This window comes from Bos taurus, chromosome 2, assembly GCF_002263795.3.
Source record: "Bos taurus isolate L1 Dominette 01449 registration number 42190680 breed Hereford chromosome 2, ARS-UCD2.0, whole genome shotgun sequence".
Taxonomy (NCBI): domain Eukaryota; kingdom Metazoa; phylum Chordata; class Mammalia; order Artiodactyla; family Bovidae; genus Bos; species Bos taurus.
This window is the reverse complement of record NC_037329.1, coordinates 64,490,585-64,518,190: the sequence shown is the minus strand read 5'-3', so window position 1 is coordinate 64,518,190 and position 27,606 is coordinate 64,490,585. Positions and strand designations below refer to the sequence as shown.

The following is a 27,606-nucleotide window of genomic DNA, read 5'->3' as shown; positions in this document are numbered from 1 at the left end:
GAGGAGAACATAGGCAAAACACTGTCTGACATACATCACAGCAGGATCCTCTATGACCCACCTCCCAGAATATTGGAAATAAAAGCAAAACTAAACAAATGGGACCTAATTAAACTTAAAAGCTTCTGCACAACAAAGGAAACTATAAGCAAGGTGAAAAGACAGCCTTCAGAATGGGAGAAAATAATAGCAAATGAAGCAACTGACAAACAACTAATCTCAAAAATATACAAGCAACTCCTGCAGTTCAATTCCAGAAAAATAAACGACCCAATCAAAAAATGGGCCAAAGAACTAAATAGACATTTCTCCAAAGAAGACATACAGATGGCTAACAAACACATGAAAAGATGCTCAACATCACTCATTATCAGAGAAATGCAAATCAAAACCACAATGAGGTACCATTTCATGCCAGTCAGAATGGCTGCTATCCAAAAGTCTACAAGCAATAAATGCTGGAGAGGGTGTGGAGAAAAGGGAACCCTCTTACACTGTTGGTGGGAATGCAAACTAGTACAGCCACTATGGAGAACAGTGTGGAGATTCCTTAAAAAACTGGAAATAGAACTGCCTTATGATCCAGCAATCCCACTGCTGGGCATACACACTGAGAAAACCAGAATTGAAAGAGACACATGTACCCCAATGTTCATCGCAGCATTGTTTATAAAAGCCAGGAAATGGAAGCAACCTAGCTGTCCATCTGCAGATGAATGGATAAGAAAGCAGTGGTACATATACACAATGGAGTATTACTCAGCCATTAAAAAGAATACATTTGAACCAGTTCTAATGAGGTGGATAAAACTGGAGCCTATTATACAGAGTGAAGTAAGCCAGAAAGAAAAACACCAATACACTATGCTGCTGCTAAGTCACTTCAGTCATGTCTGACTCTGTGTGACCCCATAGACAGCAGCCCACCAGGCTCACCAGTCCCTAGGATTCTCCAGGCAAGAACACTGGAGAGAGTTGCCATTTCCTTTTCCAAAGCAGGAAAGTGAAAAGTGAAAGTGAAGTCGTTCAGTCATGTCTGACTCTTAGCGATCCTATGGACTGCAGCCTACCAGGCCCCTCCGTCCATGGGATTTTCCAGGCGAGAGTACTGGAGTGGGTTGCCATTGCCTTTTCCACCAATACACTATACTAATGTATATATACGGAATTTAGAAAGATGGTAATGATAACGCTGTATGCGAGACAGCAAAAGAGACACAGATGTATAGAACAGTCTTTTGGACTCTGTGGGAGAGGGAGAGGCTGGGATGATTTGGGAGAATGGCATTGAAACATGTATAATATCATATATGAAATGAGTCGCCAGTCCAGGTTCAATGCATGATACAGGGTGCTTGGGGCTGGTGCACTGGGATGACCCAGAGAGATGGTATGGGGAGGGAGTGGGAGGGGGGGTTCAGGATGGGGAACACATGTATACCCATGGTGGATTCATGTTGATGTATGGCAAAACCAATACAATATTGTAAAGTAATTAACCTCCAATTAAAATAAATAAATTTAAACAACAACAAAAAAAGAAGTCAAAGAGGAGAGTGAAAAAGTTGGCTTAAAGCTCAATATTCAGAAAATGAAGATCATGGCATCTGGTCCCATTGCTTCATGGGAAATAGATGGGGAAACAGTGGAAACAGTGTCAGACTTTATTTTGGGGGGCTCCAAAATCACTGCAGATGGTGACTGCAACCATGAAATTAAAAGACGCTTACTCCTTGGAAGAAAAGTTATGACCAACCTAGATAGCATATTCAAAAGCAGAGACATTACTTTGCAAATAAAGGTCCGTATAGTCAAGGCTATGGTGTTTCCAGTGGTCATATATGGATGTGAGAGTTGGACTATGAAGAAAGCTGAGCACCGAAGAATTGATGCTTTTGAACTGTGGTGTTGAAGAAGACTCTTGAGAGTCCCTTGGACTGCAGGGAGATCCAACCAGCCCATTCTAAAGGGTGTTGTTTGGAAGGAATAATGCTAAAGCTGAAACTCCAGTACTTTGGCCACCTCATGAGAAGAGTTGACTCATTGGAAAGATTCTGATGCTGGGAGGGAGTGGGGGCAGGAGGAGAAGGGGATGACAGAGGATGAGATAGCTGGATGGCATCACCAACTCGATGGACGTGAGTTTGAGTGAACTTTGGGAGTTGGTGATGGACAGGGAGGCCTGGTGTGCTGCGATTCATGGGGTTGCAAAGAGTCGGACACGACTGAGCAACTGAACCGAACTGAACTGAAAGGATCAATAACTGAGCTTACACCATCACTGGAAGAGATGAAGCTGGGCTCAGATGCCACACAGCCCAGGGCTCTCCACAAAGATGTGCAGAGTAAAGGGATTAAGAAAACTGACTGCAAACCATTACAACACTGCTGTGCTCTGCTGGGACAATGGCACCTCCTGACAAAGCTCCCGCACTCCATCTTTGTGGTGACCTACTCTGCCTGCCGAGAGGGTGCCAGTTCATTCACGGGACATAACCCTGGTGATATGTAACTTTGGGCAGACGGTCTAACTGCTCTATGCTTCAGTTTCCTCTTTTGTAAAATGGAGACATTTCAAATGGTTCCTGTGAAAATTCAGTGAGCTCACACTTGTGGAACGACTGGACTGTGACCAGTCCATAGCTGCTCAGCATGTGTTAGAAGCAGGGGTCGTGGTGCTGCAGGCGTGTGCTTCGTGCTGCACTTTGTGTAGACCAGGTCTCACAGAGTTGCACAGAAGCATCAAAATCTCAGAGTTCTAAGACCAAGAAAAAACACACAAAATCATTTTTCTGTGCTAAGGGTTGTTGCCCTGAGTCTAGCACAGGGCTAGATTTTACTTAATTACTTAAGAAGTAATTTTACTTAAGAAGATTTTACTTAATCTTCTATATATCAGATCACATCAGATCAGTCGCTCAGTCATGTCCAACTCTTTGCGACCCCATGAATCGCAGCACGCCAGGGCTCCCTGTCCATCACCAACTCCCGGAGTTCACTCAGACTCACGTCCATCGAGTCAGTGATGCCATCCAGCCATCTCATTCTCTGTCGTCCCCTTCTCCTGCCCCTAACCCCTCCCAGAATCAGAGTCTTTTCCAATGAGTCAACTCTTCGCATGAGGTGGCCAAAGTACTGGAGTTTCAGCTTTAGCATCATTCCTTCCAAAGAAATCCCAGGGCTGATCTCCTTCAGAATGGACTGGTTGGATCTCCTTGCAGTCCAAGGGACTCTCAAGAGTCTTCTCCAACACCACAGTTCAAAAGCATCAATTCTTTGGCGCTCAGCCTTCTTCACAGTCCAACTCTCACATTCATACATAACCACAGGAAAAACCATAGCCTTGACTAGACGAACCTTTGTTGGCAAGGTAATGTCTCTGCTTTTGAATATGCTATCTAGGTTGGTCATAACTTTCCTTCCAAGGAGTAAGCGTCTTTTAATTTCATGGCTGCAGTCACCATCTGCAGTGATTTTGGAGCCCAGAAAAATAAAGTCTGACACTGTTTCCACTGTTTCCCCATCTATTTCCCATGAAGTGGTGGGACCGGATGCCATGATCTTCGTTTTCTGAATGTTAAGCTTTAAGCCAACTTTTTCACTCTCCTCTTTCACTTTCATCAAGAGGCTTTTGAGTTCCTCTTCACTTTCTGCCATAAGGGTGGTGTCATCTGCATATCTGAGGTTATTGATATTTCTCCCAGCAATCTTGATTCCAGTTTGTGTTTCTTCTGGTGCAGCGTTTCTCATGATGTACTCTGCATATAAGTTAAATAAACAGGGTGACAATATACAGCCTTGATGAACTCCTTTTCCTATTTGGAACCAGTCTGTTGTTCCATGTCCAGTTCTAACTGTTGTTTCCTGACCTGCATACAAATTTCTCAAGAGGCAGATCAGGTGGTCTGGTATTCCCATCTCTTTCAGAAAGAAATGCAAAAAAGCAAAATGGTTGTCTGGGGAGGCCTTACAAATAGCTGTGAAAAGAAGAGAAGCGAAAAGCAAAGGAGAAAAGGAAAGACATAAACATCTGAATGCAGAGTTCCAAAGAACATCAAGAAGAGATAAGAAAGCCTTCTTTAGCGATCAATGCAAAGAAATAGAGGAAAACAACAGAATGGGAAAGACTAGGGATCTATTCAAGAAAATCAGAGATACCAAAGGAACATTTCATGCAAAGATGAGCTCGATAAAGGACAGAAATGGTATGGACCTAACAGAAGCAGACAATATTAAGAAGAGATGGCAGAATACACAGAAGAACTGTACAAAAAAGATCTTCACGACCCAGATAATCACGATGGTGTGATCACTCACCTAGAGCCAGACATCCTAGAATGTGAAGTCAAGTGGGCCTTAGAAAGCATCACTACGAACAAAGCTAGTGGAGGTGATGGAATTCCAGTTAAGCTATTCCAAATCCTGAAAGATGATGCTGTGAAAGTGCTGCACTCAATATGCCAGCAAATTTGGAAAACTCAGCAGTGGCCACAGGACTGGAAAAGGTCAGTGTTCATTCCAATCCCAAAGAAAGGCAATGCCAAAGAATGCTCAAACTACTGCACAATTGCACTCATCTCACACGCTAGTAAAGTAATGCTCAAATTCTCCAAGCCAGGCTTCAGCAATATGTGAACCGTGAACTTCCTGATATTCAAGCTGGTTTTGGAAAAGGCAGAGGAACCAGAGATCAAATTGCCAACATCCGCTGGATCATACAAAAAGCAAGAGAGTTCCAGAAAAACATCTATTTCTGCTTTATTGACTATGCCAAAGCCTTTGACTATGTGGATCACAATAAACTGTGGAAAATTCTTACATATATATATATATATACACACACACACACACACACACACACATACACCATTATTTACGGATTAAGAAACTGCTCGTAAAAAACTTGAACTTCCATCTTCTTCCGAAACATCTGCCCATATTGTGTACATTCTGAGTCATCTGCATCTGCCTCAGTGGGACTGTGACTGCTGCCTTTAGTCCAGACAGACTCTTCAGTCAGTTTGCCACTGTGTCCATCACTATTGCCCTTTGACAATAAGTCAGGTGTATGATGCTACTGTGGTTTTTAAAACCAAGGCCTTTTTGCCTTTGAATAACAAACACCACATCTTTCTATACCTATTTCCTTACCAAAAGTGGGAAAATAGCCTGTAACTCCCCCTGAGGACACACAATTGTTGTCATACCTAGCCCGTTTTAAACATTTGTATTATTTGGCAACTGTAGGTTTTTGGGTTTGCGATTATTAATCTAGTCCCAAACATCTTCATTCACACCCACACACGCACACACAGTCTGAGGTCAAAAGTCCTGTTAGTGGCAGAAGCTGTACCCACATGCAGGTCTCTTTCCACCCCTCATTTCTGTTTGAACTTACCTGTCCACTTTTTTCTTTCTAAATAAATGAGCTAACGTGGGTTCAAATTCATGTTCCATAGACAGAAGCAGAGACAAGAAGAAATCTATTAGCTACAACAAAGCAACACAAAAGGTAGCTACAGACACAAGAGGACTCTAATGGGTAATGTATCATCAGGATTAAAATTCTCTGTATCTTAGGTTGTCTAGGTTGAAATATTTTGACAGATGAAGCTGAAGGAGTAATGTCCTCTCGACGAACTGCTCCATTTCATTTACGCTTAATTGCCCTTGCTCATATTGAATCATGAATGTTTTATCTAATATGCTTCCTAACTACTCAACTAAATGAAATGGTTACAGAGGCTTCAGGAATACACTATATAACACAGAAGAAACCCCCAAATGCCTAGGAAAAAAAGAGTTGGAGAAAGAAACAGAAGAAGAGAGAAACAGAAGATGTTTCTCCTTTTCAGCCTCCTTTACAGAAAATCCTTTGAAGTCTTTCGTTTTCCTGTAATGAAAGGAATCTGTCCAAGGCGCTAGGTATGTCACGTTCCCTCCATATATTGATAATATTTCTCTCACTCATGGGCTTGTCTCTCCCAAAAAAGAAATGTCAGGTGCAAATATTATATGGCTTATTAATTGATTTCACTTTCCTTTCACTGATTTTTTTGTATCTTGAGACAAGGGTTTTGTGAGCAGGGAAGTCTGTGTGTTCCCTCCTGCTCCATCTGATTATCTCACTGGTAACTTCTCAGTTTCATTCTATGTATCTCACTTAGGAAAGCCTGAGATTTCTTTCTAGTTCTACCACTTAGCATTTACCAGAGTTCAATCAGGCTTCTTTGAGACTCATCCTTAAAAATGAGCAAGATAATATCTACTTTACAGACTGCTAAAATGAACAAATGAGACCCATTCTGTGTAAGCACTTTGACAACTGTAAAAGCACCAAACGCATGTGTCCTGACAGTCACAGTTGTATTAAAATACCAGAGATATAAGATGCTCTGTGAAAGGCAGGCTGTGGCGCACATGACTCTTGAGTCCATGACATCAGAGGCTAAAGGGAAAGGGAAATCGATTATTGAAAAGAAGTCCTAGGCAGGAGCAGAGTCTCCAGGGACAGCAGAGCCGTAGGTGTGGTGGCATCTTCCTTTGTGTTCCCAGAACTCAAGCAGGCTGTTCTCTGGGCTCCCATCACAGAGTGGCATATATTCAATTATCTGCTTTTCCTCCCTAGTTGCCAGCATCCTGTAAGCTGAGCTTTCCAAGAGAAGGCATCTTTCTACCTCCAGCACTTAGCATGGTGTGAGCTAGGTACCTCCAGCCTGCTAGATTAACGTGCTATTTAGTGTAGTAGACAGAATAATGTTCCCTCACTTAAATGTCCACATTCTACCAAGCCTCAGACCTGTGAATGTGCTTCCTTTACCTTCTATGGCAAAAGAGACTTTGCAGATGTGATTAAATTAAATATCTGGAGATGGGGGATTATCCTGGACTATGGGGATGGGCCAGAAAACGGAGACATTACAATGGAACCAGAGTTTGCAGTTATGTACTCTGAAGATGGAGGGAAAGGCCAAAAGCCAAAGAATGCTAGAATCTGGAAAAAAACAAGGAAATAATTCTGTCCTGAAACCTCCAGAAAGAATGTAGCCCTGCTGCTATTGTGATTTTAGACTCTGACCTCCAGAATTATAATACAATACATTTGTGCAGTTTTAAGCCATTAAGTTTGCTACAGCAGCAACAGGAAATAATATACATAGTTGCAAAAGTAAATGACTATATGAATGAAGGAGCAAGTAAATGAACGAATGGAGAGAGCTCTAGGTGGACAGCAGAAAGGCCTAGATTCAAGTCCCATTTAGCAGAGTAACTCGGGCTCCATGATTTCATCCCTCCAGAATTTATCTGCATAAGGAGTTAAGGCCAAGGAGTCAGACCAACTAGGGTTCAAATCCCTTCTAAGCTATTTCCATTTGCATTCTGGGGCAAGAGCTCACCTCTAGGAGTCTATGTCCTCGTCTGTAAGGTGGGAATAGTGACAGTACTTCCTGCATGGTTGTTGTGGGGACTAAGCTACAATCCAGTCCATAGTCAATGGGACCCTGAACTAGGTATATTTTAAACTGTGATCACATAAAAATGCTATTTATGTCACTTGATGCCAAACCTTGAAATTATGCAAATTCTCCAAATTAAGAAAAAGTCAGGAAGTGCACGGTGACAAAGCTAGCGAAACCACTGATAGCCACAGGCAGGTTTGTCTTAGCTGCTGAACAAAAACGACTACTGACTTTCCAGCAGGTCTAGGTGAAATTATACAAGCCCTAACTGATTCAAGTAACCAACTCTGAGAAGTCGTCAGGAACATGCCCCTTGAATGAACTAGGACCACCTTTCAATGCATGCCAGCAGTTAGCAGGGGTCTGGAACCTAGAAAGCTATTACACTACTGTTACTATATTAATTCAAAGACAAAAGCCTCAAACTTCCACAATGGAAAATAGGTTCATGTCAGAGAAATCTTACTGTTGGAAAATTTGAGTCAGGTGTGTCAATAACCTTCATATTATGAAACAATAAATTTCCCGGCTCTTACCCCAAGAATATGACCTCAGATAGTGTTAACTATGCAGTCCACTGTTTCATCACATACAACTTGCACAACTGGTTTCACTACTATTCCCATATTTAGAACATTGTGATGACGGAGGTGACAGGGATCTCCCTGGAACTCAGGGCCACCCTTCTCTCTGTTCTCATGTCCTGAATCCCCAGAGGGCAAAGTTGTGCCTAATTCCCAATAAAACTCAATAAATAACTGTTCAATCTATAAATGACCTTTATGGTTCATGTAACCCAAATTCCTCTCTCATTTTCCTGATAATGAACCTAAGGCCAATGAGAGCAATAGCTGAAAAATCCCTTCCATGGAGCATGAATTCATGTTACTAACTGTCTCCTCCCTAGAGAGAAGAGTTGACTTCCCAAATCTAACAGACTGTACTATTAAGAGGAAAGAGGTTTTTTTTTTTTTTTGGAGTTTGGAGTAGAGAAATGTTTATTGTAGGCCAATGCAAGGAGATGGGTGCTCAGTCGTGTCTGACACTTTCACCCCAGGGACTGTGGCCCGCCAGACTCCTCTGTCCATGATGATTCTCCAGGTAAGAATACTGGAGTGGGTTGCCATGCCCTTCTCCAGGGGATCTTCCCAACCCAGGGATTGAACCCAGGTCTCCTGCATTGCAGACAGATTCTTTACTAGCTGAGCTACGGGCCTCAAAAATCCCAAATTCCCGCAAAGCTTTCAGCAAAGCGCTTTTCTAGGAAAGGTGAGGGAGGGGCGTGGTTAGTTGTTGCAAACTTCTTGGTGTCAGAACCTTTGTTCTTGAGGTCAGGTCATGGTCAGATAGTGATGTTCCTGTAAACCTTCACCAAATAAAATTATTCCCTGTTCTGACAAGAACAGGCAAGGACCTAAGGCACAACTTTCACCCTTCAAGGTCGAGGTCCTGGCTGAGAGGTGGTGGATTTTAGCTGGCAGTTCCCTAGGGCCACACACCCAGACCCTGCCCAGCTGTTGAGGCTGAGGGAGCCAGGTGTTCAAGACCCAACTGGTCCTCAGGCTCCTCAGATGGCACAGGCCAGGTACCAAAGACCAAGATCCAGGCAGACTCCCATTGCTATTAGGTCACAGAGGTGGGGATGGTGGAGAGATTCACCAGCAACTCAAGGGCCGGGCAACCTTGGCCAGAGCTCTGGGGCCTGGCAGGACACAACCCCCAGCCTGTTCCCTGTGCCTCGCCTCCTCCCCAGCTCACCTGCCGGCCTGAGGCCTCTTACTTCACTCTCCTAAGGACAACCCCTCCATCGACTATTGGCTGAACAAGCCTGGGTATTCTCCTTAAAATTGAGAAGCATCAAGGAAAAAGAGGAATCGTAACAGAGTGGGACAGTGCACAGCCCTTAGCAGGCAGCCATTGTCGAGTGCCATTACCACACAACACATTACCAGGCAATGGTTACCAGTTACCCTGAGACCACTAACGCCAGAAGGTTACAGCGAGGTTAGAAGGCCTGCTCAACCATTCGTCAGCGCCACAGTGGGCCCCTCCTCCAAGTAGCAACTCTCAAAGAGGAAATAGCTTTTAAAACACATTTTTAGAAGTCTCTGTTTTTCTAAGAAGCTTCTGGTTTCATAAAATGAATTCTGATGATAAGTGTTTATACCACAGATTTGGCTAATAAGTGGTAAAGAGATAAGCAAAGAATGATTAAGAGAAAATAAGAACCTGGATGAAACAGCCGCGATGAGGACACAGAAAAAAGCACAGAAGGAATGCTGAGTTACTTAGTTCTAATTGAAGCCAGGTGTTACCAGGGGGCAGCGAATATGATTCTTTAAGGTTAAACAGAACCATTTAATGCAAAGTCAATATGTTTTTTTTTTTTTAAACTTATACTTCAATTTTCTGCCAAAGAAGATATTACTACCTAGGAAAGATTCAGACCTCGAAGCACTTAAAACCTTATCTTAACTGCAGGCGACCATTCACCAGGAAAAGCTGGGCATGCCTTCCCCACGTGAAGATGACCTCAAGAAGAATATCAACCTTTTCCCTAGAAATAGATTTTAGTGGTTTTTCTACTGTCTTTATGGAGCTAACTTTAATCTCCTCTGAGTTAAGTCAACACCTTGCATTGTTTTCACTGGAGATGGAGAACAGTTGTCTCCAGTGTCAAATTGTAGACCTGTAGATGTCTCAAGTGGAGAAGGCAATGGCACCCCACTCCAATACTCTTGCCTGGAAAATCCCATGGACGGAGAAGCCTGGTAGGCTGCAGTCCATGGGGTCGCTAGAGTCGGACACGACTGAGCGACTTCACTTTCACTTTTCACTTTCATGCATTGGAGGAGGAAATGGCAACCCACTCCGGTGTTCTTGCCTGGAGAATCCCAGGGACGGGGGAGCCTGGTGGGCTGCCGTCTATGGAGTAGCACAGAGTCGGATACGACTGAAGCAACTTAGCAGCAGCAGCAGATGTCTCAAGAGTCAATAATTTAGGACGCAGACTTAGGGGCTTCCCCGGTAGCTTAGCTGTAAAGAAACAGCCTGTAAGCGGCAAAGAAATGAATGGTAGGTTTAATCCCTGAGTTGGAATGATGTCCTGGAGAAGGAAACAGCAAACCCACTCCAGTATTCTTGCCTGGAGAATACCACGCACAGAGGGCCAGTGCACTGCAGTCCATCGGGTCACAGAGTCAGACATTACTTAAAGAGTAAACACACACACAGACTTCTGAAGGCTAACTCTACCTAGATTTCTTAACTTTATATGATACTGTCACTTTTATTATTAGATTTCTCTCAATACTGTCATCATAAGTTGGGTTGCAGAGCCCAAACCCTGTGAATTCAGGGAAGCTAGTGTGAAATGACCATTTACCAGCTGGGTTCCTTTCTTTGCCTCTCCAAACCCACTTGCTTTCTTAGCTAGCCAAAACCTGGGGCCATCCAGTGATCATCTTAAACTTTGACCCATTCCCTTGACTTTTTTAGCTTTTAAAAGCTCTCTATGCATAGTTGTGCAATGGATATTGGGTGTTTATTTGTGATTTTAAGGGCTTTTCAATAAAAGCCTTCCATTGATCTAGATAGAATGCCTGGGCCTCTTTCTGCTGTCAGTGTCTTCTCATCTGTGTGGCCAACTTGGGTCATGCTCAGATTAGATGCCCAGCTTCCTGGTCTAGTCACCTTGCTAGTGTTTTTTGTTTTATTTTAAAGATTTATTTGTTTTTGGCTATGCTGGGTCTTCATTGCTGTGCATTGGCTTTCTCTAATTGTGGAGAGCAGGGCCTACTCTCCAGTTGCAGAGCAAGGGCTTCGCATTGAGGTGGTTTCCCTTGTTGTAGAGCATGGGCTTTATTAGGCACTCAAGTTTCAGTAGTTGTGGCGCATGGGCTCACCAGCTGTAGCTCGTAGGCTCTAGAGCTCTAGGTTCAGTAGAAGGGGTGAAGGGACATGGTTGCCATGCAGCATGTGGGATTTTCCAGAAACAGGGGTCAAATCCATGTCTCCTACATTGGTAGGTGGCTTCTTAACCAATGGACCACCAGGAAAGCCCCTCATTTTACTAGTGCTAAAGCACCGGGGGATAAGGGTTATCAAAAGGTGACAACTTGTTAGTCTACTGACCACTGGCTCTCTTTGGATGTCTATAGATTTCATGTGGCCTGAGGCGCAAGGCTACACACATAAGCGGAGCGGACAGGCATAACCTCAAGCAGATCTTCAGCATCCTGGGATCGTCTTCCTCTCCAGGAGCCTGTCACGCACACTCACACTCCTGCCCCTTTACGTTGGCTTCCCTCTGCCTGGAATGTTCTTTCTCTTGTTTCTCTATTCCTCAGGCCCACTTTATATGTGACAGCACTGAGAAGTATTCCTTACCTCCCTGAACAGGAAGAATTACTCCCTCCCCTTTGTTCCCAGATACCTCTTTTTCAGCCCTGGTTAGAATTCTATAATACTTCTTTAGGTCTCTCTGCATCACTATAAACTTACATTTTGCACTCTCATACAACTAAATCTGTGATTCTTTTTCACAAAGTACAAGAAATAAATGAATGAAGTAAACGTGAACAGGTTTCCTCAAACAGAGGTAACTGGGGTGGCTTTCAGCCCTGGGGTCGGACCGTCCTTTCGTATTTATCTCCAGGTAAGAATGGACAGAGATAGAGAAATCTGAGCAAAACAAGCTGACCAATAGCCAGCCAAGAGTAAGACATATGGTGTACCTGATAGACCATTATATTAACAGTTTCTTCTTTTTTCTGTTCCGGAGGTCCTTGACTCTGTAGTAGATTTCGTACTGTTTCTTCCATCCTGAAAAGTGAACAAACAAAAATAGATAGATGGACGAATAAATAATTTAAGAAATGTTTCCTATTAACATGGGTCTTATTCAGTTAGTAGAAATCATTCTTTAGCAAATGATTCCCTAAGCTTAAAGCCTAGGAATCTCTTTTCTCTCCTTTCGCCTTCATCCCCTGTATTAAGAATCTGTCGTAAGTCCTCTACGATCCTTTTGCAGAATGGCCCTGGCTTCTCTCTCTTTCTGTTTACCATTCAGGTCTCTATCCTTAGACTCTCATGTCTGTACTATTGCAAACATCTTCCAACATCCCTCTTCACTTTCAATTTGACACAATGTCACTCCAGTAATCTTTCTGAAATACTCTGATTTTTTAAAAATCAATTTTCAAAGTTGACAAATCCTACATGAATGCATTTTCACCATTAATATACTGTTACATCTTCCCATTGTGATCTCTCTATGTCAGCACACAAAGATATACTTTATTCTTTTCAACTACTTTCTAATATTCCATAATGTGAATGTACCATAAATTTTTTAAACATTTCTCTGCTGATGGAATTTAAATTGCTTCAAAATTTTTGCTATTTCAATTAATAAATATCTTTATAAATACATCTTAATGCACATTTAAGAATATTTCTATAGGTCACATTATACCATATATTGTATGCCATAATCTTATTAAGTACCCACGTCAATGTACCCCTTCCCAATACCTCCCCTCTCAAGCCCAAAAGAGAAGAGTAAAACACACACATTCATTTCCATTTCCAGACATTGTCTCAAGCTGTTACTACTTTCTGGAATGCCAACAGCCTTTCATCTTCTCATGGGCCATCCATCTTTCAAAATCCACCTCAAGTTTCACTTCCTAAGAGACTTCTTACTAGTACCCTACTTCTGTGAATTCTTACAACCCTATACTTATTCTTTCATTTTAAAATTCTCCATTCTAATCCTCAAAGATTTCATGTATGCATGCTTTGTCCTCTGAAGTAAATTATAATATTTTGTATAGAACCACGTCATATATTCTTAATTTATCCTTCAATTCTGGATAAAGTAAACACTCAGAAGACATTATTATGTGAATCTCTGGTTGATTCATTTTTTTTAAAATATTAAATGCTTACTCTGTAACAAGCAATGAAAATGTATATTCAAACTGTATTCAAATGGCCTTGTCCTTGGGACTTATCCGTGAGGATTCATGGACCAGAATTCTGAGACTGGGTCGCCTGAATGAAACACACTGAACACAGTGCTCTTGTGCCCAGAGCCTGAGTCGTCTGTCTCTTCCTGTCCCATCCTGAAGCATGTATTCTAGTAACTCAATATGATCCTAGTTCAGAAGAGTTGTAGGGAGAAGTAGACTAAGCCCTCTCTCTCACGCGGGCATCTAGCAAGACAAATTAGGGGCTGTAGGGGTCTATGCATTCCTGGAAGTGGCAAGGCCTTTACAGTAACCAAGGTAGTGTGGTTCAGAAAGCCAACTTCTCATATGGCGCATCATTACTTAGCAGCAGAGAAAAGACACTGCAGATGAACTAGGCTAATCCAAACCAGGGTTATAATTGGGGAAATTCTGCCTTCTCAGGGAGTGGAACCATTATCCTTTCAGGATTTGGAGAAGATGGTGGACACTGATTATCAGTGTGCAGAGATTGATTTTTTTGCACATTTACACAAGCCACCTCTTCATGAATCCATCCAGGAAAACAAAATATGTTCCTAATAGTTTCACATATCTCATTTTATTAATGGTTATTAAGTAGTACTTTAAACTTGTCAAAGAACTCTCTCATCTGTTAATCATTATAATGCACTTTTGGCTCAGTAGGTAGAGTCTGCCTGCAATGCAGGAGACGCAAGTTTGATCCCTGGGCTGGAAAGATCCCCTGGAGGAAGATTACAGCAACCCACTCCAGTATTCTTGCCTGGAGAATCTCATGGACAGCGAAGCCTTACAGGATACAGTACATGGGGTCACAAAGAGTCAGATATGAATGAGCATATGGCAGTGGCAATGCACTTTTAAAAATATCATTATATCTCTGTGGTAGATAATAAAGCTGAGGCCCAAAAAGGTTAAGTGGCTTACTTACACGATCATGGTTAGTTGGATAGGGAGTTAGGATTAAACTATTTTCATGACTGTAAAAACAGCATCCTTTTTCCACTAGGCTTTATTTACATTCAAGGAAATGATTTTAAATGGAGTCTTAACTCCTAGTTAGGAGTTATATTTGTGAACACCTATTAGCTGCTAAACCCAAGAAAGCAAAAATATTATTTCTGACCTGAGGAGAGGTTAGAAAGACCTGGTAGAAAAGACAAAGTAAGTTTATGAGAAAAGAATAGGTGTGAAGAAGTTACAAATTCTGAAATAATAAGTGATTTTTATACTTTATAATTTCATTTTATAGAAACAGAAACAACCTCTTTAATGGTAGTAGATTTTCCATGATATTTGCTAAACCTATCATAAACAAGAAAAGTAGGGATTCATTGGTGGTTCAGCGGCTAAGACTGAGTTCCCAAAGCAGGGAGCCTGGGTTTAATCCCTGGTCAGGGAACTAGATCCCATATGCTGCAACTGGAAGAACCTGCATGCTGCAAGGAAGACTGAAGATCCTACATGCTGCAACTAAGACACAGCATAGCAAAATAAATAAATACAAACATTTTAAATAGGAAAAAAGAGAAGGGTAATGATACTGTGAATAACTTGCCCAAGATCACTCAGCAGAGACTAGACTCTCATCTCCTAAATATTAATCTACTCTTTTCCTACCTTAGCAAAGAGACTGAAAGTCTTTCTCATGTCAATCCATATTTTAATCATTTATATAAAAATTTGGCTTAACTACGGCCCAATAGGTAAAGCTCAGTTAAAATAAAATCTTGTCTTTGTCATCAATAAATTAGAATAGAATTCTGTTTCAGTGCATATCTTTTTTTTTTTTTTTGTTTCAGTGCATATCTTGCTGAATTATCTCTTCTGTATATTTAAAAGTTCTATGCATGAGTTGCTGGATTAAAAAGAAAAACATTTATTCACCTTCTCCCCTTTCTTCTTGACTTCACAGTTTAAAAAATAAGAAAGAAAAAAGAGGGTGTGGACAGAAAATTGTTAAAACAGAATCTCAAGCAGCCTAGATCCACAGTAATACTGTGAACACTTTTCTGGCACAAATTCATTATTAATTAAAACCAGTTATATATCCAAGCTACAGCTTGGAACAGAGTTGTAGGGACTCAGCTTAACTCTTGATAAAAAAAAAAATTAAGTTGTCTCATCTTTTCACAACCCTTATGAATCTGGTGACAGAAAAATATTTTGAACCTTATAAGAATATACCATTATTTATCCCCTAATGACATTTTTAAAAAAGATTATCATTTAGTAAACTCCCTTATTTTAAAAATCAAAAACTGTGAAGCACCATCCCTTGTAGTGCAGTGTCCAGTGACACTTTATTTTGTTTTATTATTTTGATAGCTGGTGTATGAGTCTAGTCTGCACACAGAACAATTACACCATCCACTTCCCAAATGTGAACTAAAAATAATCAATTCCTTTCTCCAAGTCAGGCACAGGTAGAGTTTCTTGCTTGTAAGTTGCTGATTTGTTGAACATATCATTAAACACTAACCTTAATTAATATCTTCTAGTTCTGTTTTTTCCCCCACTTTTGTCTATCCTGAGATTAAATCCTTTTGTCCTCTAAGTATGGGTCAAGTAACTATCATAACTAAAAACAGTCTAGGCTAAAATTACACTTGGTGAAATGTAATAAATTTTAATACATATTAAGTGAACTATTTTTTAAAAGTTAAGTCCTATACACATCAGACAAATAAACTAAATTCATATGCAAATAGTATATTTTACATAACATAGATAAAAATGTAAGAACTGTATTTAATTAAAAACAGATTCCATGTTTTATGGTATATATCACTTAATTACCACCACCACTATAGTATTTTCTCTAGGGGAAGAAAAAAAAGTTTTGCTTAAAAGGGGCACAAACTTAAAGTTAGAAAAAAAGGACATTAAAAAAGAATTCATGAGAATAACAATTCAAAACCACCTAAGAGCTGGATCAGTGAGAATTTGAAACAAAATCTCCCTGTGCCCAGAGATCCACCTTTGTCACAGACCCCCATTTAAAGAGCACACGACTGGGGAATTGTCATTGGATTTGCACCCATGTCTTATAGAGACAGTCTCCGTGCACAACAAAGGAAGATTCTTCTGGAAGTAAATGTTCAAAGATGATGGTTTCCTGAATCTCTTCAAGGCAGGAAACAACCTAATAATATCACAATCAGAGAATATGATTTGAGTCCTAAAGAACTTCATTCATTCAATAATGAAAGGATTATCAGAAAACAGGATCCCAGAGCACTCTGGGAGCAATTTATTCTAACAGCAGGTAAAGGAAAGTGAACTCGTCCACACTCCTTTCTTCCTCCCCAAATCCTGCCCTCTCTTTTTTGCCTAATGAGACTCTGGGAACTGATCAGACCATTAGACTGAAGTGTTCTTTTGTGACTCTTGTGATCAAATATTCAGTTTAGTATGTCATTTTTGACAGAAATGGAACAAAATGAACACAAAAACAAGAAGTCACTCTCCTCAAATCAAATTAGTAACTCATAAGGCTCTTTGAACCAAAAGCTGATCATGCTTTTTGTTTTTAAGAAATATACTTTAACTTGTGTATTTGCTGATGAGTCACATAAAACTAAATCACTAATGTAATTTTTCAATTGTCCCTCGTATTTTCTTATGTGAGAGGCTTCAAGATCATAACTCACCCACTTCTGCTAAAATGCATGCCATATTCTCTTCACCTACACTGTGCAGTTTGTTGAGAGCTGCTGCTGTGACTTGCAAATTGCTTCTCCTTGTGTTTTACTTTATTTGACTCCCAATCCTCTCATTTCGAGAAACTGTATCAATTTAAGCAAGGATACCTCCATGACTGAATTTCACTTTAAGACAAGAAGAAAGGGACTGTGGTTCAAACAGAAAGAAGGCTGAAGGACCTGGGGCAGGGCACGCTGGAATCAAGATTGCCAGGAGAAATATCAATAACCTCAGATATGCAGATGACACCACCCTTATGGCAGAAAGTGAAGAGGAACTAAAAAGCCTCTTGATGAGAGTGAAAGAGGAGAGTGAAAAAGTTGGCTTAAAGCTCAACATTCTGGTCCCATCACTTCATGGCAAATAGATGGGGAAACAGTGGAAACAGTATCAGACTTTATTTTGGGGGGGCTCCAAAATCACTGCAGATGGTGACTGAAGCCATGAAATTAAAAGACACTTATTCCTTGGAAGAAAAGTTATGACCAACCTAGATAGCATATTCAAAAGCAGAGACATTACTTTGCCAACAAAGGTCTGTCTAGTCAAGGCTATGGTTTTTCCTGTGGTCATGTATGGATGTGAGAGTTGGACTGTGAAGAAAGCTGAGCGCCAAAGAATTGATGCTTTTGAACTGTGGTGTTGGAGAAGACTCTTCAGAGTCCTTCGGACTGCAAGGAGATCCACCCAGTCCATTCTAAAGGAGATCAGCCTTGGGTGTTCTTTGGAAGGAATGATGCTAAAGCTGAAACTCCAGTACTTTGGCCACCTCATGCGAGGAGTTGACTCATTGGAAAAGACTCTGATTCTGGGAGGGATTGGGGGCAGGAGGAAAAGGGGATGACAGAGGATGAGATGGCTGGATGGCATCACCAACTCGGTGGATGTGAGTTTGAGTGAACTCTGGGAGATGGTGATGGACAGGGAGGCCTGGCGTGCTGCGATTCATGGGGTTGCAAATAGTCGGACGCGACTGATCTGATCTGATCTGATCTGATACAAGAGAGTGAAGCACAATAAAACAAAGTATGCTTGTATATATTTCCTACATTGGAAGACTATTCAGCAATCAAAGGGAATAAGCTGATACATGCAGTATCGAAGACTCTCAAAAACATTCGGGTGAGGGAAAGAAGGCACACACAAAAGACTAAATACTACATGATTTCATTTATATGTAACTTTAGTACAGGGAAAATTAATTTATGATGTAAAATTTAACAACAGTGATTGTCAAGAGAGGGCAGGGGAGGGGCAAGGACTGACTGGTAAGGAACACAAGGAACTTCCTGGGATGATGCTAATGTTCTATTTCTCTCTAGGGGTTTCAATGGATTGCACAAATACAAGCATTTGTTGGAATTCATCCAATGCTACATTTAAGATTTGTGTATATCATTATACATAAATTTTACCCTGAAACAAAAAATACAGAGTAAACAAATATGGAACTCTAATTAGCAATATACATACCCATATCTACATAATTTGGGCCAAAATATATCAATGCCTAAAATTTACTCTGAAATGCTTTAATGATTATATGATGGATGGAGAGAGAGATGGATACATGGCTAGATATGTAGAAGAGCAAGTAAAAGTGAATGGTAGAATCTAGTTGGTGGGTTTACAGTGTTTGCTATAAAATGCATTCAACTTTTTCTGTATTTAAATTTTTTTCATAATAAATTATTGACAAAGTTATTTGTTTTTATTTTTTTTTTAATTTGTTTTTAAATGTAGACCATTTATCTCTTGGATAGAAATGTAGAAGAGAAGCAACTGCTTTTCTTCCACAAATGGTTGCTAGGTGTATGCAGGTCTGGCTGTGTGGATCTCAATCTCTACAGAGAAAGGAGATTTGGGTGTGGTGTCTCCTTACACCTGGAGAGAAGTCACTTGTCTTCAGATGTGTTGCTGGCCCTTCTGCTTCTATGTGTGAAGATCCTGAGGCTATTCCCAGGCTGTCTGTTCTGTTTGATTACAGCCTGGAGGTCTCTATGGCACTCTGACCTTCACTTAGCTTCTGCCTGCTACACTATTCTGAATCTTGGCCACTTTTAGTGAGCATGCTGACCTGGCAGTTTGTCTCCAGACACTGCTGTAGGAGTGCCCTTGACCTGCTGCAGTAGGCCCCGTGGGTCTCCAGGCAGCCTTGAAACCACACAGGATCTGAAAAAAGCCTGGAAAGGTAAAGCCCAGGATCTCCTTTGTACCCGAGCCTAGTGGACCACCAAGTGGGTAGTCTTCTTTCCATAAGGAGAAGCCTTACCTTTGTGCTTTCTTCATACTCTGAGCTCCTCTCCATCATAACCTCGTGCATCTTATTAATGAGCTCTGAGTTCCTTAAGTTTAGTGACTGTCTTATTTATCTCTGACAACTAAGCATAGCTAGTGTTACTGAGTCAGTGTTCAATAAGTTCTTTTTTAAGTGAATGAACAAATGAATCTAATAGTTCTTTTACTCATTTGTCCCCTGGCTCCTTAGATTGTCATTGTCCTACAGACCTATATGTAGATCTAACTGCTCAGAGAGAAGTCATAACAGGTGAGAGGTACAACAAGACTAAATGGGCTGTGACTCATGGGGTTAAGATGCAGGGCTCCTGGTCATGGGTAAAACAAACCAAACATCTCCCAGAAATAACTCCCTACTCTTTCTGTCAAATTTAATATGCAGTCCACAGTTCATATGCTTCATCTGCAACTAATTAGCTTAGATAGTTAGAATATTATCCTAATGAGGCCAGGGTTTGCGATTCAGTCCCTAGCCTGGACACCCTTTACCACCTGGCTGACTAATCTCTGCTAAGAAAGCCCAGTGTCCCACTGCTAAAGGAGAAAGGATTGGAGAATTATATGAATGAAGAACATATTTTGTATGGTCTCCCAAATTGTTTGCAAATCATTTGCTTTTAAATTTCTTTTTCCAATCCTACTTCCATTGCTTTCCTCAACAACCCACCCTACCTCTCCATTTGAATTGCAGTGAAAAGCTTTCCTCAAGCTCAGGAGTGAGAGGAAAAGCTGACTAATTTTCAGTTTCAAGATGAAACTGTTCATGTGGAAACTTTGCTGGTTTAGAACTGGGTTCTGCCCAAGTGCACCAACTTGTTTCCTTACCAAATAAGCTTCCTCACTTAGAAGCTAACACATCTAAGCATGGAAGCAGGGACAATCCCCAGGTGGGCTGTGACTCTGATGTTCTTAACCCAGTCTTCCCTTATCCTGGTTTAATAGTTAGGAAGACTAAATCTATGTCGACAATAACTAAAAAGAGCACGGAAACTGAAGTTTACTCTGGCTAAATGTGGGAGAGATAGGATTTCTTCTTTCTTTCCTAGATGATATATATTTTTAATTCAGCACAAATTTTGCCAGAATAATACTGTTGCCCAGAAACCACAGTGCTCTTAATTCACTCATGGGGACACAGCACCATTTATAAACAGATCGAAAAGTGCTAGTCTAATTTGAATTACTGCATCATATTCACTCCAGGGCCATCTGTATGTGAGCAGAAAGCAACATAAATTTCCTCATGGGCAGGCTTATCCTGATCCTGCTTGGGGAGCTCACTGTGTGGAGAGAGGCAGATTTGAAGAAGGCAAGGAAGCAAGGATATGCATTCAGAGGAAAAATCCTCATTTTTCACATTGAGCTGAAGGGAATCCCCTGAATGTTAACAAGCAAATCTCAAGTGTCTGCACAACAGAGGCAGAACACAAAGCTGCATTTATGGATTCATGTGTTTGTAGAGTTTGCACTAATCCAGAGATAGAGACTCCTGTGTGTGCTGGTGAATGCCAGAAAGAAGTGTACCTCACTAGTTTCCACTGTCCTGAAGGCAGGGTTGGTGATGTTTCCCAAGAATCCACAAGAGGTCTACAAAATGGGTTACTTCTCTCAGTGGAGCCTGGTTTTTTAATTAATGCAGTAGTTATTAATATGATTAGCTTCATTAACACAAAATAATTAACAGTTAATACAGTCCCCCATGTCCAATCTCAAAAGCTTGTCTTTCTTTTTGAAAAACTTTTATTTTGTATTGAGGTATAGCTGATTAACAATGCTGTGAAAGTTTCAAGTGGACAGCAAAGGGACTCAGGGACACATACCTATGAATCTATACCCCCCAAAACTCTCCTCCCATCCAGGCTGCCACATAACATTGAGTGGAGTTTCCTGTACTATAAAATAGGACCTTGGTTAGTTATCCATTTTAAGTATAGCTATGTGTACATGTTCATTCCAAACTCCTTAACTATCCCTTCCCCCATCCTTGCTTTCCCGGTAACCATAAATCCATTCTCTAAGTCTATGAGTCTCTTTCTGTTTGTAAGTTAGTTTTGTCTCTTTGACTTCTAAATCTACCTTTATGATGTGTCCTAATAGAATTCCTCAAAATAGTGAATTTCCACAAATATACTCAGATTTACTTGGTTTTCCTAAGATTTTGTTTTCTTGAGTAGTCTGAAGAATGAATATTCTTTGAGTTTGATACTGCCCAAAAATAACTTTGAATTAACAAGACAACTACTTTTAATATAAATGGATTATTTAGCACTAGTGGTACAGAACCTACCTGGCCAATGCAGGAGATTTAAGAGACACGAGTTTGATCCCTGGGTTGGGAAGATCCCCTGAAGGAGGGCAAGGGAATCCAGTCCAGCATTCTAGCCTGGAGAACACCATGGACAGAGGAGCCTGGAAGGCCACAGTCCATAGGGTTGCAAAGAGTCAGACACGACTGAAGTGACTTTGCACAGCACAGCAACACATATTATTTAGGGTACAGATCTTTATAGCTCAGTAGCCAAAGGTCAGGGAAACTTTGAAGATAACAGACCTTTCTATTTGTAATTGAACCATACTGTTTATTCTTATTGGCTGCTAATAATAGGAATAAAATTAGTTTAATGTGTCATGAGGATACATATTAAATTGTAAGTAGAGGCTATTCTCTTTTAGAATATTAACATAACTAGTTGGAACATCATTTTCCCCATTTCTTAAAATGAGAATTTTATCATTTTACCTTGGTCAAGAAAACAATAAAATGTGGACTGAGTCATCAAGATTTCTTTCTTGATTTGCACCATGCTTTTGAAAGCCGAAATCTAGTAATGTAAGGACATCAGGTACTCAAAATGAGGCCCACCGTATGTTTATAATTTTTTTCACAGTTGTGACTGGCTCCTCATAAGATGGTTAAGACCCCCAGGAATTCACCACACACTCTGTTTTATCATGCTTCAAAACCTATTTGGGATTTGACCCAGAAAAAAATGAAGAATTGAATGACATGATTAGACTTGTTTCTCATTGGGAAATTAATCATGAATTTGATTCTCACTTTCCACATCTTAAAGACTCTTTTTCAGGGGGCCTTGAAGAACAAGAGTTAATGTTAAAGAGTCAAGCCAACTCTCTACTGGATCTGAATAATGTCCAAGGCAGCACCGTAAGTTCGTATTTTGTGTTGTTGTTGTTGGGAATATTAGAGAAGGACAGGAAAATCTAATTGACCATATTTGGGATCCAGTTATAGTATTAAGTTTTGGGGCAAGAAAGTGCAGTAGTAGCAAAGAGATGCTTTAAGAATCCATAAAACTGGCTTCTGGAGTCTCCTGCATGGCACAGGGCATTCTTCAATGGGCCTGCTCTTTAATTCATATGCTTGTTTCGACATTTGATTCATAATAGTTTAGGGTGGCTTCTCTTAATAGAGAAGACAGTACTGCAAACCACAGCACAGCCAGAAAATTGATGCTATCAGATCCTCTCCCAGCCTCAACTCCTGTGGCCACAGTATAGTAAGTAAATGTATGAGAGTCCTATACTTCCTAAAATGACATAAGTGGGTCTGTGGAAACATTTCTACCAGCTGCGCAACTTTGGACAAATCACTTACATTTCTAGAACCTTAGTATCCTTCTCTATGAAATGGATATATCACGTCAGTCCTACTTACTCCAGAAGGATGTTGCGAGGATGCAACGAGACAAAATGTGAAATGTTATATAAGTTGGTATTTGTTTCTCTTATGTCTTTAACTAACTTTCAGAAGTAAAGGCTCTGTGAATTATAGATCTTCTGGAGATGATGTGAGAAAGACAGAAAATAGTCTCTTTGGGAATATAAACCAATCAAGTCAACACTTGATGGAAGCACCTACTGTCTTTTCCTTTTTTCAGAAAGTATAGAAAAGCTACTGCACCTCTCTCTAATTTCCAGCAACAACTGGTCTGAAGAATAGGGAAGGAAAGTGAAGTCGCTCAGTCATGTCCGACTTTTTGCAACCCCATGGACTGTAGCCTACCAGGCTCCTCTGTCCATGGGATTTTCCAGGCAATAGTACTGGAGTGGGTTGCCATTTCCTTCTCCAGGGGGTCTTCCTGACCCAGGGATCGAACCCAGGTCTCCTGCATTGTAGACAAATGCCTTACCATCTGAGCCACCAGGGAAGTCCTAAGAATAACCTACCTTCTAAGTCCGGAAAGGACAGGTTACACTGGTGTCATAAAGAACCCCAACATCCCAGCGGCTTAAAAATGACTGAACTGTATGTTGACACACGGTCTGGGTACCTTGGCAGTCAACTGTTCTCCAGGAGTAGGGAGTTTCTATGTCCTGGTTTCCCAGGACACTCCAGTTTATGTCTATTATCCTGGCACAATTATTAATAGCATCCTTTTCACTCCAGCATTTTCTGGTTGGATGATAACATATTATGATCTTCCTGTAAATGGAATAACTCAAATATTCAAGCTGTCTTAGCCTCTCAACATGAGGCATTCAGTGCTACTGGGAAAAGAGACACTGGTGAACACTGTAGGAATTTTTACTGTCTCATTCCAGAAATCACTTCAATTTAAAAGCCTTTGGCCAGAACCAATCATAGGGCCTGACTAAATGCTACAGTAGCTGGTAAATTTTGTCTTCTGAGCACCCAGCAAGGAGAAGAGAACCAGATACTGGTGCTAATAAAAAGTCTTCCATATCTGCATTGTCAGAATTGAACACTTACACGGAACTACTTCTCAGTGAGTGTCTGCTCGGCTTGTCTGACTGTACACAGTCATCTCCAGGTGGCTGACTGCCAAAACTCAAGACAGGCAAATGGTGTTAGTCGTGCTGGTCTTTTCCCATTGGGTATTACTTCTCTCCCTCTGGTGACTGAGCTGTCACTGTTGAGACTTTTCTCCCTTCCCAACTAGATATCCATTGTCACCCTTGTTTCACGCATGCTAAATTGATCACCACCCTATACAGTTAGTCCTTTTGAGCTTCCTGAATTGTCTACAAGTGTGTTCCTTCTAATGGGAAATTTTGAAATCAACACCTTCAAAGTCTGTTTTGCTTTGAAGAACACAGTATAAGCTTTCAGCGTGACAGTTAATATACATATGTTTCTGATGTAGCCTATTTTATAGCAGCTATCTATAAACATGGAAAAGCAGCCTATACTTCCACAGAACTTTTGTGATCATCTAAGTCACCTCAGAGAGGAAAATGGAAGAGGTGGTTGCTCAGTGGTGTTAGCAGGAGACGTTTAATGTTCCACTTATTTTTTACCCAACCGTCCTTGTTTAAAATGTCATCACAACTCAAGATATGGCAATAACTGGCATGCTTGATCCTTAGAAATTCTGAAGTGTAGAAATGTGTCAAGATTTAACAGGTAAAAGTGAAAACTGGGGAAAAAGAAGTCAATTTAAAACCTGCTTCTGTGGTAGATTAAAAACAAAAAAGGAAACATCAGAGTAATACTTACTCTGCAATGTCATGAAAGTGTGTTTTGTCAATCATCATAATCATCTGATATTTGGAGAGAGATGTTCCTGCCAATTACCATAAGAAAAAGGAGATTCCTTCCTTTCCCTCCTTGCCTATCCAAATAGCATGCATCCATCAAGCTCCAGACTAAGTCCCATCCCCTGTTTCCCTGACAGCTCTGGTCCACTGGAGTCTCTCCTTCATCCAGTGAAAAGTGTTTTCTCAAGAACAATTGCAGGAAATCATCAAGGTAGGGTGGGGGCAAATCTCATTAAAATTCAGATTCACAGGTCCACCAGAGATTTAGTGATCCAGAATCTCTGAGAATGAATCTGTATTTTTTATAAAGAAATTCTTGCACATTAACTTTTAGGGATCTCTGTTATAATCTCATGTCTTCCCCAAACACTTATATAGTACTTGGCATGGTTAAATATTATGAAACAATTTAATGTGCAGGATTCTTGTTTCAACAACTATCTGTGAGTGAGTTAGAGGGCCCCAGTATGTATCTCAGGTCTTCTTCTATTATCCCCATCATGAATCAGTATCAATTTACCCTGAGTGTATGGAATATCTCTTGAGTTGTGGACTTATATACTAATTAGCTTCATCTGGAACATAGTTGATGGTGAAAAGTAGATGGAAAGTATGGTTAGATGAACCTAGGTTTCATTCCAATGCTGAAAAACTTAAAGACAATTCCTTCTATAATATGAGTAATCATTCTCTCATTTACTCATTCATTCTTTCATCATCCCCTTACGAAATTATCTATTTCCTTATTTGCTAATCATCCATTGAACCCATCTATGCACTTTGTACTATAACCAGCCACTCAAATAAAGAAAATCAGCTAAGTATAGGAAACCGGCAAGCCAGTAATTACATTATATGTAATAAGTTCCAAAAGAAGATGCCATGAGGTGAAAAAAATCTAAGAGGCTAAGAGAGTTCCTTTGGAGGTGTTGACATGTGCTGAATTTTTGGAAATGAGTAGGATTTAATTAGACAGAAAAGAGATTTTCAAACTAATGATTTTGTTTACAAATTTTAAATTGCTTGCCATGAGCTTTTGCGATGAGAAACATGCTTTAAGTGTGTACATCACAGTCCATATGCCTACTGAACGCATGAGCATTTCATTTTAGAATTGTATAGGTTGTACAGACATTTTAGTATTGTTTAGTATTGACTGAGCGACTTCCCTTTCACTTTTCACTTTTCACTTTCATGCACTGGAGAAGGAAATGGCAACCCACTCCAGTGTTCTTGCCTGGAGAATCCCAGGGACGGGGAAGCCTGGTGGGCTGCCATCTATGGGGTCACACAGAGTCGGACATGACTGAAGTGACTTAGCAGCAGTAGCAGCAGCATAGACATTTTAATATTATTTAGTATTGACTGAGTGACTTCCCTTTCACTTCTCACTTTCATGCACTGGAGAAGGAAATGGCAGCCCACTCCAGTGTTCTTGCCTGGAGAATCCCAGGGACAGGGGAGCCTGGTGTTCTGCCATCTATGGGGTCACACAGAGTCAGACATGACTGAAGTGACTTAGCAGCAGCAGCAGTATTGTATAGATATTTTAATCAAATGCAAAGCATTTGTCCATCATTGTTAGCTAAACTAGTTAAGACTCTTCCAAATGAATTAGATACATTTAAAGTTATGTTCACAGTTTAATGGAAATTTATAACTACATTTCAAACAGTGTCAAACAGAACCTCTAGTTACTGGTCCCCAACTGATACATATTCCTAAATGGAGCACTGGTCTCATTACATTTCATGCACATATATATTTATTCCCCGCAACTTGGGATGTTCAGCTTTCCTCCACTATTTAGATTCTGTTCTTCCTGACTTTGAATGTCTATGAGAAAATAAAGAATAACCACATCAGAATATCTGTTGCTAAGAAATAGTTAGTATGATAAAACTAGTACCAATAACTGCAAAATTTCCCAACCAGAAGGTTAAGATAAAACAACAGTGGATTGTTTTCAATTATTTCTTATTGTGGAATACAAGCTTTTATATAGCACTTTTATTGCACATTTCTGCCCAGTGAAATAGAGGCTGGAAATAGGGTGACTTTTGGTGAAAAGAGTGCCCCTTTATCCTTGAATTCTCAATGCTTCAGAAAGAAAGAAGCGAGGATAGTTGGGGGAAAGGGCAGAGGACCTCTGCACTAACTTGAAAAAAATTTTTAATATGTAAAAGCACCAGAGAAACCAGTTTTCAGACTTATCACAAAAGAAAAAAAAAATGAGACAATAAGTACTGATAAACACTCAAAATCTGCCAAGTGGCAGGATTTTTAAAATGTAAATGATGAATGAGAATATGCTATGCTGATTGAATTGCTAGAAATTATCATGGCAGCATGCATAGATACATACAACATTAACTGCTTTTAATGTTAAAGCTATGCTATTTTAGGACTTCCAGATCCATGGTCAGAAGTCCTTTTCTCCCTCCCTCTCCCTGTAAACATGAGAAACTAGGCAGACTCTGTTGTCTGTCCATTCATGTAGGATTATTGCAATATTGGTAAATTCTACACACCTACACTATACACAGGGCTTCCCAGGTGGCACTAGTGGTAAAGAAACTGCCCGCCAATGCAGGAGATGTAAGAGATGTGGATTCAATCCCTGAGTTGGG

The 27,606-nt window shown here is 40.5% G+C and overlaps 1 protein-coding gene across 4 annotated transcripts in view; it reads right to left on the bottom strand.

Moving 5' to 3' along the window:
• NCKAP5 (NCK associated protein 5) overlaps positions 1–27,606 on the bottom strand; it is a 1,102,414-nt gene that overhangs the window by 355,215 nt on the left and 719,593 nt on the right. For all 4 annotated transcript variants that reach the window (XM_024980953.2, XM_010802114.4, XM_015475847.3 and 1 more), the window contains exon 6: positions 12,197–12,284. In XM_024980953.2, coding sequence (XP_024836721.1) covers positions 12,197–12,284 — 88 coding nt within the window. The remainder of the gene's footprint in view (positions 1–12,196; positions 12,285–27,606) is intronic.